At 46.6% G+C, this 18,283-nt stretch overlaps 1 protein-coding gene across 2 annotated transcripts; it reads right to left on the reverse strand.

The window, feature by feature from the left end:
- Positions 1–5,147: 5,147 nt before the first annotated feature.
- Positions 5,148–8,229, reverse strand: NXT1 (nuclear transport factor 2 like export factor 1). Of its 2 annotated transcripts, none has more exons than XM_081097639.1 (2): positions 7,639–8,229; positions 5,148–5,863 (listed from the first exon to the last, which is right to left on the reverse strand). In XM_081097639.1, exon 2 carries the CDS (start codon positions 5,801–5,803, stop codon positions 5,381–5,383), a length of 423 nt encoding a protein of 140 aa, XP_080953765.1. In that variant the 5' UTR covers positions 5,804–5,863; positions 7,639–8,229; the 3' UTR covers positions 5,148–5,380. The 2 variants fall into 2 exon arrangements, with proteins under 2 accessions (XP_080953765.1, XP_080953766.1); XM_081097640.1 differs by having other exon boundaries at positions 8,040–8,227.
- Positions 8,230–18,283: the final 10,054 nt, after the last annotated feature.

Raw genomic sequence — 18,283 nt, forward strand, 5'->3', positions numbered from 1 at the left:
CAGGTTCAATTCCGGCCAAGGGCACATGCCTGGGTTGCAGGCTCGATCCCCAGTAGGGGGCGGGCGGGAGGCAGCCAATCAATTATTCTCTTTCATCATTGATGTTTCTCTCTCTCTCTCCCTCTCCCTTCCTCTCTAAAAATCAATAAAATATATTTAAAAAACCAAAAAACAATAACAACCCTAAATCCAATCCCTAAGGACAGCCATCATTAAGTTTTTGCCAATTTCTCCAGAAAACCCGTGCCTACAGAGCAAGCCTATACTATATGGAATCTCACCCCTCTCCTTTTTTAAAACACAAATCCACTTCCTCATCTGTAAACAGTTCTTGAGATACTCTTACTGCCTGTAACAACTATTGTTAATATTCTAAGAAGTGTTTGAACTTTGCCGTCTGATTACCAATGAATCTCAAAGATTGTTTCATATGCATATCATGGACAGGTCTGCCTCTTGTTTTCAAGGCTATGCAATAATCCATCTGAGGAAATAGTGTAACCTGTTTAATTGCTTATTGGTGGACTCTTCGAGTGCTTTTACTATTATTAGAAAGTCTGCTACGATGAATTATCTTGTATATGGGCAATTGTGTTTGCAAAATACATATAGGAATGGAACTTCAGGAATAAGGGAGGTGAGTTTTAAATGCCACTTGTCCTCTGAAGAACTTGCACCAATCAAATCCCCCCAAAACGGAGCAGGAATGCTCCTTTTCCTGGACCCGGGCCAACAGGGAGTACAGCAAAATGTGTTGGTCCATTCTCACTATGATAAATGAAAAGTGGTGACTCATATCTGTTGGACAACTTTGCAAGTTGCAGAAAGGCCCATCAAACTGTCTTACCTGTTAAGAGGGATGTGCTGACTCCCAGAAGGCCTGGAGGTGGAGTACATGGGCTTTGGGGTTGGTTCAGTCACATAGTGGATCGAGGCTTCCTTTTCCCCTCTGTTCTTCGCTTCTGTTTGCTGGGCCAGGTCCCTGAACCTGCTACTCTTGCAAGGACAATAGGATTCCTCTGCCTGAGACCCAGCAGGAGGTCTACTCAAAGATGAGCAGGGGTTCAATCCCCTGAAAATAAGTTACAAAGTAGGATTTCAAAATGGCCACAACATCCACTATAGTCCTCCTTTATAACGTGCATCTTAAAAATTAGGCTGGTTGAGCACCTAGTTCAATATAAATAGACCATCTATATTTTTGTGGTCTGCATGCATTAGTCCTTTTCCAAGGTTCCTGTTTTGCTAAGCCTTGCTGATTTATAAACTCATTAAGTGTTAAATTATCTTTGTCTTATGTAACAGATAGTTCCCCCCATTCACTGGCATCCTTCAGGATGCCATGAACATCTCATTCTTCACAAGCTTACCTCCACTACCACTTCCAGCCCCAACCCCACTCCTAACCACCACGTGGAAAAGTTGGTTCACAAGATTGTTTCCATTGCTTTTCTAAACTGGGTTGAGAGTAGGGTGAGGGGAGTGGGGCACTAAGGCACACAGTGAAAGGAAGTGCTCACTTTCACGTATGTTCAGGTGCTGATCTTGTTCCTGTGTGGTCTTGAGAGCAGCACCTCCTTACATTTTGCACACTAACCAGCTCTTTATTTCACCAAATGCCTTGTCCCCACATTAAAAACCTAGAATCCAATCCCTAAGGACAGTCATCACTAAGTTTTTGCCAAATTTTCCAGAAAGTCCATGCATACAGAGCAAGCCCACATGGAATTGAAACCAGACAATCAATGGGTCTGGGCCAATTCACTAGAGACAGGGCTGAATCATACATGAGCATTTATTCCAATAATGCCGACAGTATGGGAGAATAGCAGGTCACCCACAAAAATCTGCTCTCCACCTCCCTCCCTCATAAGCCAGCTGCTGATACTGGGGTAGAAGGACAAAGATAACATGGGGAAGTAGGCAAAAGGGATAAGAATGGGTATGCAAAATGGGCAGTTTACAGGCAACTCGAGCTGGGGGGTTTGCAAATGGCTGGGGGGTTGCAAAGGGATGGGGGTTTGCAAAGGGCTGGGGGGTTGGCAAAGGGCTAGGGATTTGCAAAGGGCTGGGGGAGTTGCAAAGGATTGGCGCCTCTAGTTTCTGCAACAAGGTTGTTAGTCTTATAGGCAGCTCCTGGATGTGGAAGATGGACCGAATTTCCAGGTGACAGAAGCCCTGCCCCACCAGGTGGGGGTGGAGGAAGCTGGTGGGAACCAAGGAGGGGACCCTGAGCTGGAGCAGGGCAGGCAGGATTGGAAAGGAACCCAGTTCGGTGGCCCAACTCTGCCCCCACCTTCATCATTCTTGAGATTACAAGACATTCAGGCAAAGGTTTTCACAAAGTTGGGAATGAAAGTCTGAATTTTTTAAGTGTTTTCTCATCCTTCTCGATCCATTCCCTTCATCCCAGCAAAGAGACCTTGAAACCAAAGCTGCGGATCCGTTTATATTTTCCGGCTGTGAAACAGATGAAAGTGGACACAAATTTCTAAATCTGGTATAGAAAATTAATTGTAAGGCAAATCTAGATGGTGTAGTTACTACTTATTTTTGCAAATTTTATACATTTTAAATTATTTTAATACTAAGGATCATTTAAAATTAATTGTGCTTAGGGGTGATGTTAATCCCTGTGTGGGTTTTTATTCCGGCCCAAATCCACAGACTTTATGGTGTGAAGGGGAGGAGGGGAGCTCGCTTTCTCTGTTTCACTCTCTCCTGATGATGGCTACTTCCATGTCCCTGAGGCAGGTCAGCTCTGGGGCAACACTGCACCTGGGAGGCTGTGACAAAGCGTGGTCTGTTAGTTCAAATTGGTTTTAATTCTATGAAGGCTACAGTGGTAGCGCAGTAAGGTGGGCAGGGAGCAGAGGGAAGTCTTGGATGGTCTGAGGGAGAAGTGGTGAGGCCCTAACTCAGTGATGGCGAACCTTTTGAGCTCGGCGTGCCAGCATTTTGAAAAACCCTAACTCTACTCTGGTGCCGTGTCACATATAGAAATTTTTTGATATTTGCAACCATAGTAAAACAGACTTATATTTTTGATACTTTATATATTTAAATGCCGTTTAACAAAGAAAAATCAACCAAAAAAATGAGTTCGCGTGTCACCTCTGACAGGCGTGTCATAGGTTCACCATCACTGCCCTAACTGAACAGAGGTGGGAGGGGCAGGAGCTGGCCTGGGGAGGGGAGGTGGTGAAGGCAGAGTGCTTGGAACCTCTGGTAGAAGTGAAATGGGTGGGAGGTGAAATGGACAGTGAGCAAAGCTGAGGGGGTGCTAATGGACCATTTAAACTCAGATTAGCTACTCAGAAAATGCCAGAAAGCATCTAAATGTGGTCAGCTCCAAGCTCAGTAGATACACACCATCCTGCTCACCTTTGTAACCATGATCCATGTAGCAGGCTCTGTCCTAAGAACACTGTGCACTTATGCCACGTAAAATCCTACCACAGGGTGCAGATGAGGAAACTGAAGCTTGCAGATGCTGAGCAGTAGATGAAATTTGACCGCAGTTGGTGTCCCTGCAATGCCCATTTTTTAACCTTCATTCTCCTATGACAGATCAGTCTCCCAGCAAGTAAAAGAGTGGATATTCCAAAAATTCAGTGGTCCTCCAGCCTTATTGAGCACCAGGGCCTTCATGGACAGCTTATTTGGTCAGTGGTGGGGCCCCGAGAACCCAAATCCTTAGCAAATGCCCAGGGGATGGTCCAGAGAAGCACAGCTCTAGGTCTCTAGAGCGCCTGTTCCAACCCTTTTTTCTTGCTTGGGGATAGGTTTTGCTACAGTACGTGACACAGGCCCTGAAGCAATAATGGCCTGAAGATAGGATTTACTTCTAAGGCTGGGGGTAGGCAAACTGAGACCATTTTGGTGGTTTCACATGGTCACCAGAGACCCAGGCTCCTTCCAGCTCAACATAAACCTACCTCTAGAGTAGGGGTGGGGACAGTCCAGCCTGCGAAATCATTTTGTCTGGTCCTGCCAAGGCATTAGGAGTGAGTTAATTAAATGTTTCATCAAATATAGCAGGCTAATTTTTAAGCTGATAATTTTGTATAGCCCGAGTGATGTTATATCCAAATGGCCATTGGCAGAAAAAAGGTTCCTCACCCCGGCTCTAGAGTACAGCCAAGTTGTCCTCCTGGCCCAAGAATGAGCCAGAGCCAGTGGTCCAGCCATCAAAGCTGCCTTCCAGGCAGCAGGGCACAGGAAGAAAGGTCTTTTGAAGCAATATTCCCCTACAAGTCCAACCCTTCTACATTGGCTGGGACTTGGTCATTTATTTAGCTATAAATCAAGTGGGAAGTCCTCTTTCAGTTGGGTACCTTGTTTCGCTCAACGTTGGGCTTCAGTAACTAGAGAAGGGGAAGCGTATTAGGAGGAAACTGTCATCTGTACCACCCTACACAGCCGTAGTTTCCTTCTCAAAGGGAAATCCTAGCTACTCTACCTCCAACTAGCACACTTATCAGAGAAAATTTAACTGGGGAAGCCACTTGGCTACGAGATCTCCTCTATTGGTTCAAGGATGATGGAACTTTCTAGGTTTCTATTTATTTGTTTACATTGGAGAAATGCAATTAGAGTTGGTCTTCAGGGCCAATAAAACTAGCTTCTAATTCTAATGTCTCCCCCACCCCAACCTCAGTACTTCTTCCTCATAAAAGCAGTTCTTTATCTTCTGTTCATAAGAGAGCAGTTAATATAGTTGCTTCATTTACAAGCAGTTATTAGCTCTTTAGTATTTTACCTGTTCTCATTCACTTACCTCTCAGCTAAGGTTCTAAGGTAGGGCCCAGCTACCTACATTAGGTGATTCTGATGTTTTCTAGAGTAAACTACACACTGAGACACCAAGGTCTTTTGCAAAATGCCAATGCCCAGCACTACCTCAGACATTAGGATACAGTTAGTCTGGGATGTGTGGCTTGAGCAAAGGTAATTTCAGTGTCGCAAGGAATTCCAGTGTGGAGATGGCCATGAAGCCCAGCTCCAGTACATTTGTGTGCACGCCCATGCCTGGGCAGGTGCTTGCCCCTGGACCTCACACCTCTGCAGGTGCCTTCTACTAAGATTACTGCCTTTAACCTACCTTCTAAAAACCTGTCAAACACATTAGGCAGGAGAAAAGAAACAACATTTGTAGTATTATTTATTTGTCAGAATTTCCAGAACCAGGGTCTCTACTGGACAAGTAGAAAAATAGAAAACTGTACTACGAAAAGGCAACTATGACAAATAAGTATACTCGTAAAGGGGCTCCTTGGACTTGAGTAAATGCAGAGTTCACCCTGGGCAGCGTAGCCCACAACAACAGGAAGGAACTGGTGTCCCCACATTTTGAGATGTGTTTCTCTCCAGAGCTCTACTAGCTGGCCCAGTCCTGGAACCGGAAGCAATCACTTGCTATCTTCCACACTGTGTTGCTAGGTGAGGCCTGGGCGGTCAGAAGGAAGTTCTGGTTGAAGTCCCGCTGTTTGTTGCCTTCAAACTTCACTGTTCCACAGATCACAACGAGGACTGTGGTCTGGCTGGGGGTAGCTTCATCATGGACAGGCTGGCAGTCAACCACATTGATTTGGAACTCACTGGAAGGCAACATTTCAAAAAACTCACTCAAGGACTCTTGTCCTGAAACTGCGTTTCCATTCCACACCAGGGTGGCTGTGCCCATGTAGAGGCGGGACAGCAGGCGCCTCCGCTTGTCCATGGTGGTGTAGTAGACGTTGACGAACTCCTCAGCCGCCCTGCAGGCCTGATCCACGTAGGTCTTGAAGTCCACGGACGCCATCTCTGGCTCTCCCGAAGGAGGCCTCCACCCAGGTGCTTCCTGCACCTGAGGGAGCCGGGGCTGCGGGGCAGGAAGGTTGAAGAGAACCCAGGTGAATGCCAAGCTTCGCTCTAGCCTAACAAAGAGCAATCCTCCTTTTCTATTGGTGGTAAAACACTTAATTACATACTATAGAGAGATGACTCTAGTCTCAAATGGCTGCCGACACCTCATCTTACTAAACCTCGGTTTGCGCCTCTTAAAATGGAAATATTCCCACTTGTGGCACAGTTGTAATGTGAGAAAATGCTTCGTTAGAAAAGCCTGATACCTACATCTCAGAAAATACTAGCCATTACTATGAATTTTAAAAATCTCATTTTATAAACCAGTATACATGACTATGGAAGGTCAGTTTTTCCTGAAAGTGTGGATAGTGAGGAAAATTTATCCGGTAAAGACAGTGGACCTTGTTGAAGGGAACAGTGGCCCGATAGAGGCCAATCAGATGGCATAAGCTCATGAGTTGGTGACAGTCTTCATGGGTTCACTCCAGAGACAAAAAGGGTTTTAAAGAAAAGTCATTTCTTAAGAGGGTAAGAGAACAAATGCCACAAGGGCAGAACCAAAATGATGGCTGTAATTCTCATGATAAGCTATAAACAGCAAACCTGGCAGCTGGCTGGGAATGAGAATGGAGAACACCTAGCATCTGTGAGCACAAATACCCACCACCGGGTAAGTCCTGTAAGCCACAATGGAAAGACAAGATAGAACCAGAGAGAGTCTACGGGGTGGTGGGGAGGGGTATGAGAGCGGCAAACATAATTTCAACTGTAGCTGCGATGCTACATTTCCCTCAAAAAAAAAACAAAAAAAAAAACAAAATGTCCAAAAGCATAAAGAAACAGTATTACTTGTGCGTGTTTGTTTTTTTAAGGGTACGGGACAACTGTTATCGTTCCCTGTTCTTTTTTGCATGTCGGACCAATCTATGCCGAAGTTCTCATTAGTCCAACCGGATCATAAAATATTTCACTAAGAGAGAATCCAACATTACTGAAATAGTGGATATGCTTACATTTACAAAGTTAAATATTAAACCTTTCCTTACATTTCTCAGACCTTAGTGTTTTTTTTAAAAAATGAAATCCATAAAAGATTACACAGAGGACCTGGAAGCAGCCGGGGCTGAGAAAAGCGGAGGCCGCCGCCTCCGGTAAAGGACGCTCAGGCGCCGGGAGGGAGCACCGTCCTAGGGGTGAGCACTTCCGGGGCCAGACGCCCACTTTGGTCTTCCCACTCCCTCCATGAACCTGGAGTCAAGCCTGGTATTTGCTAAATGCTTTGCACGCATTGCCTCACGGAATGGTCGCCACAAATGGGCGAGAGGGTATGAGTCGCACTAAACAACAATTATACTTAATAAGAAAATTGAAACAGGTGTAGTCAAGGACTTGAAAGTAAGCACACTCCTAATTGATCATTTACAAGAACGTGTGTAGCCCTTAAAGACATGTTGTCAAGATTATGCTGACCTTTTACTGGCTTATTTTTTTTAAAGTTCCTGCATTTTGAAACCAAGGCTCTCGGAGCACAATTCCCGGATGCTAGTTTGAAAATTCCGCTCAGGGGCCCAAGTTTCTGTCTTGCTGGAATTCAGAGCCCCATTCATCGCCTGGACATAACCTCAGTCCCTCTCCCATCTCCCGGATCTCAGACACCCGCCTCTGCTCCCCGCCCCCGTTCCCAGCCCCCGTGGGGTTCCCCAAGTGGTCTTTCCAAACACAGGTAACCACCTGCCCGCCCCGAGGCTTCACACAACGACCCCGGACCACGGCACGTGGGTCACTTACGGGGCTGAGGGCCCGCCTCCATCAAGTCAGAGAAAAGGAGACTGGAAACGAGCAGGACCGGAGAGGCTCTGAAGCTCGCCGCTTCCCAGGGTCCCCGCCCTCAGGTCTTTGAGGCTGGACCTGGGATGAAACAGGCCCCGTTTCTGGTGGCGAGTGGCTGTCAACCGAACCAGGGAAGCACGCTCTTCCTGGACCCAAACCTGCTCCAGGGCACGGGCACTTCATCGTCAAGCGCACCGACTGCCCAGCGTTTCGCACAGGCCAAAGCCTGGCACAGATCAGCAGCGCTGCCGCCCGGGCAGGGGCAACACCCGGCTTCACCCTGACAATGGAGGGCGTGGGGGACACACGTGGGAGATGTCTCGGGAGTCCCTCCGACTGCCCGCCCGGGGATCACCTACCTGCGCCGGCGAAGGCCGGGGTCGGCGTGGGCGGCGACCTCGGTCAGCCCGGATCGGCGTTGGCGTTGGCGTTGGCGGTCCTCCTCCCGGCGCCCCCCGCGCGGACCACAGCTCCTCGGAGAACTGGCCCGAGGTCGCGGGGCGGGCCTGCGGAGGCTCCGCGCCCCTCCGCTGCTCGCCGGAGCGCCCCGACAGCGCCCGCCCACCTGCCGTGAATGGCAGTTGTGCCAGCCAGTGGCCCGGCGAGCTCGCAGGCTAGCTCCGCCTACGTGTGGCTCAGAGGAGAGGGCGACTTCCGGGAGAGGCGCTTTCCCAGAAGACCGCGGCCAATCTACGCCGAAGTTCTCATTGGTCCAACCGGATCATAGACTCCCGCCCAAGGGGCTAGTGGGACCTCTGATTGGATAAAACCTCCAAGTTCCGTCCTGGGACGCGGGGGTGGGTGGGCTCTCCGGCGAGAGGCGGTCATTTAGTAGGAGGGTGGGCTACGTGTGCCGTGTCGGGGGCGGGGGTGGGCCGGCAGAGGGGAAGTCAGGCTGCCCCGCGAGGGCGCCAGGAAAACCCCGCCTGGACTGTGGGGGAAGCCCGCAGAACCTCTGCTGAGCTCCACCTGCTCAAGTGCCTGAGCTGGTCCTAAAGAATACATAGAGGAAACCAATTTACGTTAAGTGGGGATTGAAACTAAAAGTGAGGCCAGAGTTGAGGGTGTGGGTCAGGCTTGAAGTGGCAAAAGTGTGCCAAATAGGGAAACTTACCTTCTTGTGTCCTGTGAATTGCGGGGCTAGGAAAACCGCCTGGCTCCAGCTCTGTCTCAGAGCTTGGTTGATATTTTGTTTCTTTCTACTCTCCAGCCTTGAAACTAGCTGCATTTCAGCTAATCTGGAACCGAAGCTGATTTTTTTTTTTTTTTTTTTACTGGATTTTTGTTTAAAACAACAGGCTCAGTAGAATGGAACCAGTGAGCCCCGCCGGTGTGGCTCAGTGGTTGAGTGTGGACCCATGAACCAAGAGGTCCTGAGTGCAATTTCCCGTCAGGACACATGCCTGGGTTGCAGGCGGAATCCCCAGTAGGGGGTATGCAAGAGGCAGCCCATTGATGTTTCTCACTCACCGATGTTTCTATCTATTCCTCTCCCTCTTGCTCTACAACATAAATAAAAAAAAAACATGTTTTTTTGTTTTGTGTTTTTTTTTTTCAAAAAAGAATGGAACCAGTTAGCATGGGCTTTGGGAAATTTAGAGTTTACAACATAAATTTAAAAATTTGGTTTCTTCAGACACAAGATTCTCAGGTCCATCCGCTGCTCTGAGGGACTGAATAATTCCTTGCATATAAATCTGTGGGGGCCCTCTGGGAATGTGAGGTTTACTGACTTGCCCCATCTTTAGAATGTGCATGCATTCAGCTCGTACCTTGTTAGCTGCCTACACTATGGTGTACCTTTGCTTGAATTCCTAAGAGAATCCTTGCTCAGATTTCAGGACAAATTAGGAACTGGGTAAGTTCTAATGCAGGTATCTCTCCACCCCCACCTACTTAAATACAGTAGGTGAAAAATTTGGATTATAAAAAATTAAGTTGCAGACTGAGTAGAGAGGGTGAACTAGCATCTATGGAGCAGTATTCACACTAAAATGACTTTATAAAGCCTGAGACAATAAAATTAGGATGTAATGTACAGAAATCCAAATCATAGCATCAATGGAATGAAAATGAGAGTTGACTTACTACCATGCCCATTAGGTTGAGTATCTACTGCTTTAAGTTTCCTCATGTTTCCCATCAAAGCCATTTTTATTTTGTTAACAAATGGTCCCTGCCACCAATCCAATGCCAACAGGAGTCCACAATCTGAGGTGGTTAAAAGGAGAGACCGTTTTCGAACCAGAGAAACACAGCTTGGGTGGAAACCGAAAGGTGTGCACTCCCACTCGCTCTCCAAAGGAGAGGCCCACTTTTATAAAGTCCCTGCCCTGGTCCCTGATTGGTCTATTTCTATGCAAATGCTGAATCCAAATTTATACATTTTAATTGGTCCACTTAGCATTGTCCTGATTGGTTAGAATCATGCACCCACTTGGTCCTTATGGAGATACTTTGATTGGTTGGTAAAGATGCAAAGGAGGATGTAGCACACAGTTCCAAATGAACAGGGCATATCTCGGTCGAAATATGATTCCAGAAACTTCTTTATAAGCGTTGGCTCCAATGGCAAGAAGTCTTGGCAGCCTGACCTGTTGTGCCTCCCTAAGGTGCATTATGCATGAGAGGCCTGGGTCAGCAATGGCTGCCAGGTTCTGGTTATGAATTTGAGTCCAAGTAGCCAGGAGGAGCCCTTCCCGACAGGTATATTTCTTCTCAGAGTCCATGGTTTCATTCTGATAACTTTGGTGAAGGTATCATTATTCTCAGTTTTACAGATGAGGAACTGAGAGACAAATTAAATGATCAGCCTGGAGCCATAGAGCTGCTTCAAATCTAGAAAAGCTGGTTAGGAGGACATTTGTCCAGCTCTAAGGTCTTGTGAAAACAAGGCTTTAGCCCTGAGAGCCAGCAGAACCAATAGCAGGAGGGTGAGAGGACTGGTTTGTGCCTCCATCATCCAAAATTGTGCCTGACCCATAGCAAGGACCCAATAACTACTATGTGAATAGACAGACAGGTCTGGGTCCAAATCATTGCTCCACAACATTCTAATGGTGGTGATTCCCCTCTAACAGTCACTTCCCTACTCTTAGAAGCAAGCCTGGTGTTTACCTCCCCTGTAGTCCTTGATTTGGGGAGGTTAGAGACACTCTTGGCTCTAAGGCTCTGTCCTGAGTTGTGGAGTAGTGGGGGGCCTAGTTTGGAACATTGAGTCTGGAGAAGGATTTCATAGGAGATTTTGGGAAAGATCTTTTCCCTTTTCTTCTTCTGGACATGTGATATGTGGATGGTGCTACTGCAGTCATCTTATCCCCTGAGGGGGGAGCCCTTAAGGATGAGGCAGACAGGAGAGATAAGGAGAAATCAAACTTTTGATGACTATATTGGGAAAGAAATCAGCCCTGAAGTTTGGGCCTCTCAGTTTTAATAGCCAGTTAATTCCTTTTTAAAATATTATTTAAATTTGGGCATAAATATAAAGGTACTTTTGTCAGTTAACTACTATGACTTAGTGTACTAGCGGAGCGATTGTGGCAAGGGAGTTAACCTCCTGAAAGCTCAGCTGCCTCGTTGTAGAGTGGGGACAGTAATAATATCCATCTTCTTGGGTTGACATGAGGAGCTAATGAAACAATACATGCTCAGTTTCAGCACAGGACCAAGCACCAAGTAAGCATTTAGAAAATGTTAATATGCTTTGACATTTTGCATTGACCGCAACTTCCTTATTTGCCAACAATTCCTCCAACAACTGGCTTTTAAGCTTGGGACAAGTGTACTGACAAATTGGTAGGATTTGTCACCAAGTCACATGATCACCTCCTGGAAGAGGAGCCTGGCTTCAGCAGTGGAGCAAGTGGTTCCATTTGCTGTGTGGAGTGCATCCAAGGAAGAAGGCCACATCTGGTCACACAGCCTCTGGCAGCTCTGAAGATAGACGACTTTTGGATCTTGAAGTCTGTAAACATAGGACTGAGCTTTTCCTCATTTTCAACATAGTTTTCTGGTACAGGACCTAATATTTGTTTGCCAGGAGAGGTTGGAACCAGGCAATCTATAGCAATGACTGGGCAGTTGTACCTCTAATGCATCACCACCAAAAAACTAAATGTGTGTTGTTTTTATCTTCCTGACTTAAAAGGATTATGAGCTACAGCTGGATCAGAGTGAGCTGGGACTCTATTTCTGGGAGGTCACCTGAGGACCTGCCTTTTGGGGAGATTCTGGGAAGTCAGGAAGAACTGAGACCCTAATCTTAGGAGGTGAGGTGTGGCTGTGAGCACAGAGAGGAGATAATGAAGTAGAGGAGAAAAGCCTTGTGACTAGAGAGAGAGGGAAGGAGAGGAAGAGCTAGAGTAAAAAAACACACACACACACACACACACACACACTTGTGAGCTATGGAGAGTGGCTGCCTTATTCCTATTGGTTTCTCATTTCTCAGTGTGGTGGGTTATATTTTCCAAAAATGGCCACAAAAATATTGCAGTCCCATGTGCTCCTCCAGCACCTTGCTCATCAGGAGATGGTGTCAAGCCCCCTCCCTTGGCTCAGGAAGGCCAATGGGACAGACAGAGTTCGGGAGAAACAACGCTGTGTAACTTCTGAGACACAGCCTCTGCTGGGCTCTCGGTACTCATGTCCTTGAACCCAGTCACGCTACCATGCTGTGCACAGCCCAGCCCAGGCGACATGGATAGGCCCGTGTGGAGAACCAGCTGAGCTATCCTGGAAGCCAGGGTTGTGGGAATGGGCTGCCTGGGGGAAATGGATGCTGCAGTTCTGGGTTGGGCTGCTGGGGCTGCTGTGGCATAGAGCAGACATGAACCTTCCCTGCCAAGCCCTACCCAAAGCGCAGATTGGTTGGTGAAAACAAATGACAGTTGCCCTGTTAAGCCTTGAGGTTCATGGTGGTCTGTTATGCAGCAAGCCAGCTAGAATTCTTTCCATTCTCATCCTTGGAGTCCCCTTGAGGCTCCAGGAGAGTGCCTCCAGTCAATAATACCTCCCTTTGAATGGTATGAACTCTATGAACTGGGTTTGCTACTTGCTACGAAAGGATCCCCGAAGACAGCCTCCCACTCCCAAGGCCTTAGAAGATGACACCACCTCAAAGAACTCAGTACATTCCTGAGGCTGACTCCCTACTGATTTCTGAAAATGAATTACAAGACTGTGCTTCTGATGTGTTTGTGTTTGTATGGGGTGGTGGTGGGTCAGTTTGTTTATCTACAGTCAGAACCAGCTTCCAGGAAACTAGAACACCCCCTTTGCAAGACAAGCATATTCTCCCTGTGTGAGCAGATGAGGTGAGAGCCACAGCAGCCCAGAGAGATGGCTCCAGGTCACAGAGCAGAACAAGGAGAGATGGTGGGTGCATGATTCCAGAAGCAAATGGCATGGAGCTGACAGGCCTGAAGATCTATGTTCCAGAAAAGAAAGTGTCACTAGGGGACATACTGAGTGCTGTGAGCACAATGCCCTCCACCAGTACCACCCATTTTTGCCCCTGTGAAGTTCACCACTCCTTTTTTTGTGCGTTTCTGCACTCTGCTGAAAGAGATCTTAATCCCTTCATTGACATAGCCAGGGAGGCGTGAATTTCCTTTCCTCTTAAAGATGACATTGTATATGTCTGTGCCAATCAATGTCTCCCTGACCTTTAAATATCAGAGGACCATCCTATTTATTTGCTTCTAAGCAGGTTCCATGAATTAATGTGTATGAAGTACCCCGTGTGTGGTAGACTTATTTGGGATTCTCCAATAAGGGCATCGAGAGCAGGGATTCAATGCAAAGTGTGGATTTTGGCAAGTGCAGGAGCACAGGTCTAGGAGTGGGGAATTGAGATAAGGAGAGTGGATGTCGTACTGTAATTTATCGTAAGAAATACTGATTTGGTCTTTATCCTCTTCCTAGCATAGAACTCCTAAAACACTAGGAATTTCCTGAGTGCTGAGAGGGATCATGGTATCTTCTGTTATGTTAATGAGGGGGCTTTGAGAAGCACCTAAAGACTGGGGTAGGCTGCCAGGAGGCTCAAACAAGTGATGAAAGGGCTGGAACTTGGAGTTCTGCCCCTGTACCTCCCAGGAGGGGAGGGGAGCTGGAGTTTGAGTTCAATACCAATGAGCAATGATTGGTTAAATAATGAAGCCTAAATAAATTTCCTAAGTAATGAAGCCTCCATAAAACCAACAAGAAAGGGTCTGGAAGGCTTCTAGGTTGGTGAACACACGGAGATTCGAGGAGAGTGGTGCACTTGCCCTATGTGTCTCTTCCTTCAGGCTGCTCTTGAGTGTGTGGATGAAAAGGGGCCACATGCTAAATCTGACAAGCTCAGGGGAGGCCTGCGTGGCGGCCTTACAAACTCAGAGACCCAAAGTAACCACATAGGCTCATCTGAAATCAAAACTTTTTAACTAAGGACCGTTTATGGTGGGTAGTCGTGTCCTAGGCTAGAATCGCCCCAGATTCCCAGACAAAAGTCAATCTTTACCTTAACTGAGCTTATCTATTGTCTTTTTGCATCTAGGATAACATATCCTTGGAATGTCAAAGTAATTTTCCTTTTTCCAGACCCCTCGAAGCACAGGCACTGCTCTGCGGAGACCACAGATCCCCTCATTGTTATGGAGTTGATACCTATCCTGCACCCACCTGTGTAAAAGATGTATGTGTCTATCATTCTACTTTTTTTCCAATCTCAGGTTTTCCTGCTTTGCTTTCTCCCACCTCCCAAGTCTACCACTAATGGATTTCATGTAACCCACATTCGTCTCCTCTTTTGATTGTAATGCATAAAATGAAGTGCAAAACTGCCATTCTCTGGAGCATTATCTCAATCTGTTGAGATTTTGCTTCCCAGCAATTATCGACAGTTAGGATCAAATAAACTCACAAAAATTCTCTATACGTTTGAATGTTTCTTATGTTGACAAGTCTTAACTGTTAATCTAATAAGTAAAATGTTTCTGTGAGTTCTAAACTGTCATAGCAGATTAATCGAATGCAAGGAGGGGGTCATGAGAGCCTAATTTATAGCCAGTCGGTCAGAAGCACAGGTGATCACCTGGACTTGTGATTGTCATTTGAGGTGGAGACAGTCTTGTGGGACAGATCCTTTACCTTCTGGGATCCGACCGATGCTTTCTCCAGGTAGATAGTGCCAGATTTGAGTGGAATTGTGGGAAACCCAGCTGGTGTCTGAAAATTGCTTGGTGTGGGGCAAAAGCCCACCAATTGAAATGGTGTTGGAATCAAATATCAGATCACTCAGCCAGCTCCACTGAGGGCTACTGGAGCCCAAGGATGCTGCAGAACTCAGCACAGAGCAGCAGCACCTCAGGACCCACCTGGAGGGCTGGAAAGGGGATAGGGAGCCGGAACATTCACACACCAATTCCTGAGGGTTGAGGGCACGAAGGGGGTCGTTTTTGTTATCAGTGGGGTGCCCTCCATGTCCCCATCTGTTACAGTGGAAGTGGCGTTCTTGTGATGTCACAAGAAAAGGAATTTCCTGTGTGGATGAAAAGGGGCCACATACTAACCCTGACAAGCTCAGGGGAGGCCTGCGTGGTGGCCTTACAAACTCAGAGACCCAAAGTAACCACAAAGGATGGCCTGAAATTACGACCTTTTAACTGAAAGCAGTTTATGGCAGGTGGTCATGTCCTAGGCTGAAATCTGTCCAGACAAAGGTCAATTTTCACCATAATTGAGCCTGCCTATTGTCTTTTTGCAACTAGGATAACATATTTTTGGAATGTCAGGGTCACTTCCCTTTTTCTGGACCCATCTGGGCACAACCATTCCAGAGAGGAGACCACAGATCCCCTCATTGTTACTGTTATTGAATTAATTGTTGACTTTTAACTACCCTGCACCCACCCATGTAAAAGATGTATGTGTCTATCATTTTACTTTTTATCCAATCCCAGAGGATTCCCTGCTTTGCTTTGTCCCTCCTCCCCAATTTATCACCAATGGATATCATGTAACCCACTTATGTCTTCTCTTTTCATTGAAAATAAGGTGCAAAACTGCCATTCTCTGGAGCATTAACAACAACAAAATGCCTCCAAATCCACACCTGGAATCTGGACCTCTTACGTCTCTCGTGATTTTAAAGTATTAAAGCAAATGTTTTCCACTTTCCTGACAATTAGTTCAGACCTAACTATCGAGCGTAGTTTTCTCCTGTTTGAAGTTGTCTGGACTTCTGCTCTTAGGTTCTGAGTTGCTATTCAAAGCAACTGCCACATGAGTGTGGGCTAGGCTTTGGAATGAGCTGTTTCCTGCAGCTGGTTGGGCTTTGCTCATCGTGAAAGGAAAGTGTTCCGTTTCTAGATCAAACATTTGAAAATGTTGCAAAGTCCAAGAATATCGCTTGTGTCTTGACAGGTGGGTGTGCTGAGGGGCTTTTTGTGTGTGTTTTTTTGTGTTCTAAGACTGGGAGGAAGTCTTAGAAGCTTCGGAAAGTACATGTTCTTGGACTTCCCAAAGCAGGGGGACTTACACTTCGGGTGCTATTTAGAATCTCTGAGCTGCTATCTCAAAATGCTGCTTTTGTTAGTGTTTTTGTAAAATGTTTGGCCTTTTGAACTTTGGCCCGGGGTGGTTTCAAGGCAATGGAGGAGTAGTATAGAATGGGGAAAAGTGACAAACCGATGAGTGGGTGGGAGGAGCAGCTCAGCATGACAATGGAGTCCCCCGCCTCCTAGCCTCATTCTCCATAATCTTGGGAGGGCCTGGCTTTTAGGGGTGAAGAAGGGGGCTGTCAGTGAATGTCCAGGGGGTTCTGCCTACTGTCTAGTAACTCTTCTGTCCTCCACCCTAAAAGAAAGCAGGGGCTGTCTTTAACTTAAAATGTTAGGTCCAGCCCTGGCCAGTAGATTGGACATAGTCCCATGCACCCAAAGGTTGCTGGTTCGATTCCCGGTTGAGGCACATGCCTGGGTCGCAGGCTTGATCCCCGGTAGGTGGCATGCAGAAGGCAGCTGATAGATGCTTTGTGCTCACACATGGGTGTTTCTCTCTCTTTCCTTCTCCCTTCCTCTCTCTAAATATAAATTTAAAAAATTTTATAATGTTAAGTCCAAGTTCTGGTCCATGGTATTCTTACCAAATACTATTAGAGAATTTATAAAGAAAAGCTACTGCCTCTTGCCCTGCCCTCCCATCCCCCTGCTAATCCATGCTACTGTTTATATTTTTTGGGTTTTTTTTGACTGTTATATCTATAATTTTTGCTTGATTCATCAACTTAGGCAGTCTCCAATGACTCCATTACAAGAAAGCTCACTTACAAAATAGATTCTTAATCAATTTCATTGTGTTTAGTTCTAGCGGTTACCTTTAGAACTTTAAGTAAGTACTTAGTCCTTGGCTTCCTATTATTTCAATGATAGAGAATATCATCTCTTTCTGTCCTCTTGGATGAAAATAGCAAGTTCTTTCAGCTATCTCTTCTTAAGTCCCATCTTTGGACAGAGTCTACAGGAGTCTGTACGTGTAATGTCACACATGGCCACCCCGTCTGAAGACCATGCTTCCTCTTTTCTCTCACATCCAGCTGTGACATATGACTTTTCTGGTTGAGAAGATGTAATTTGCAGTGTGGGGACTTCCTAAAGGTAAGGAGGCTGGGCCAGCTTTCCCCCTTTCTCCATTCTACGGCTTGAAATGCAGATGTGAGGGCTGGTGCTTTGGCTGCCCTTTGGGACCAGGCAGATGTGGGCTATAGCCTAGGGATGGTGAAGTGTAGGTAGGACTTGGCTCCAGAGTGATTTCATGAAGCTGCCACAAGAGCTCTGGATTGTTTACACAGGTGTCTTTTACGTGACTGAGAAATATAATTCTATTCTGCCATTTTGAGTTTATTTGTTAGGTACTATCAAATCCAAAGTCTACCTAAGATAGTCAGGGATATCTAAGTATTTTCACAGTCAAGTCTGACTACATTTACCTTCTCTTATCCTTTGCCTAGTCTGAACCTAAATGCTGAAAACCAATCAGCAGAGTTTACATTATTATGTAAGCGTTGATCACTACAGAACCACACAGCGTGTGGGCTGGTAGCTGGCATGGTTCCTGGGCTCTGGCAGGGTGGGAGGGTAGAGCAATAGGGGACTCAGGTGGATGGTGTCAGCAAACTTGATGACCTGTGAGGCAAAAGCAGGTGAAATCTGCAAAGGGTGTGCTGGTTGCTAGTATCTTCCGTGGTAAAATCTCTGGGTTTGCAGAGCAGATCACTGTGAATCACAATTGCTCCCACTGTGGGCTGATATGTGTATCCCCTCTCCTCTCCTCCCTCCAAGGGTTTTCTATGCACTTCATCTCTGCTGGTCTGGGTAAGGGGAAGCTGATGTGGGACATTGGCCCCTCTTCCTTCCCCGAGGAGAGGCTCATTCTAGTTGGGGAGTGCCCTCTGGGTGCCGAGCATGCCAACCTGGGGGTGGGATAATGCAGGCAAAATGTAGCCGCTGTCCTTCTCTTCTCGTGTCGTTATTCTCATGTTTCCGTTCTGATGTGTTGCTGAAGTTTCTTTCTTTAAAAATACGCTTTTATTGATTTTTTTTTAAAGAGAGAAGAAGGG

The sequence above is a fragment of the Myotis nattereri genome (assembly GCF_964212035.1).
Source record: "Myotis nattereri genome assembly, chromosome: 8".
Taxonomy (NCBI): Eukaryota; Metazoa; Chordata; class Mammalia; order Chiroptera; family Vespertilionidae; genus Myotis; species Myotis nattereri.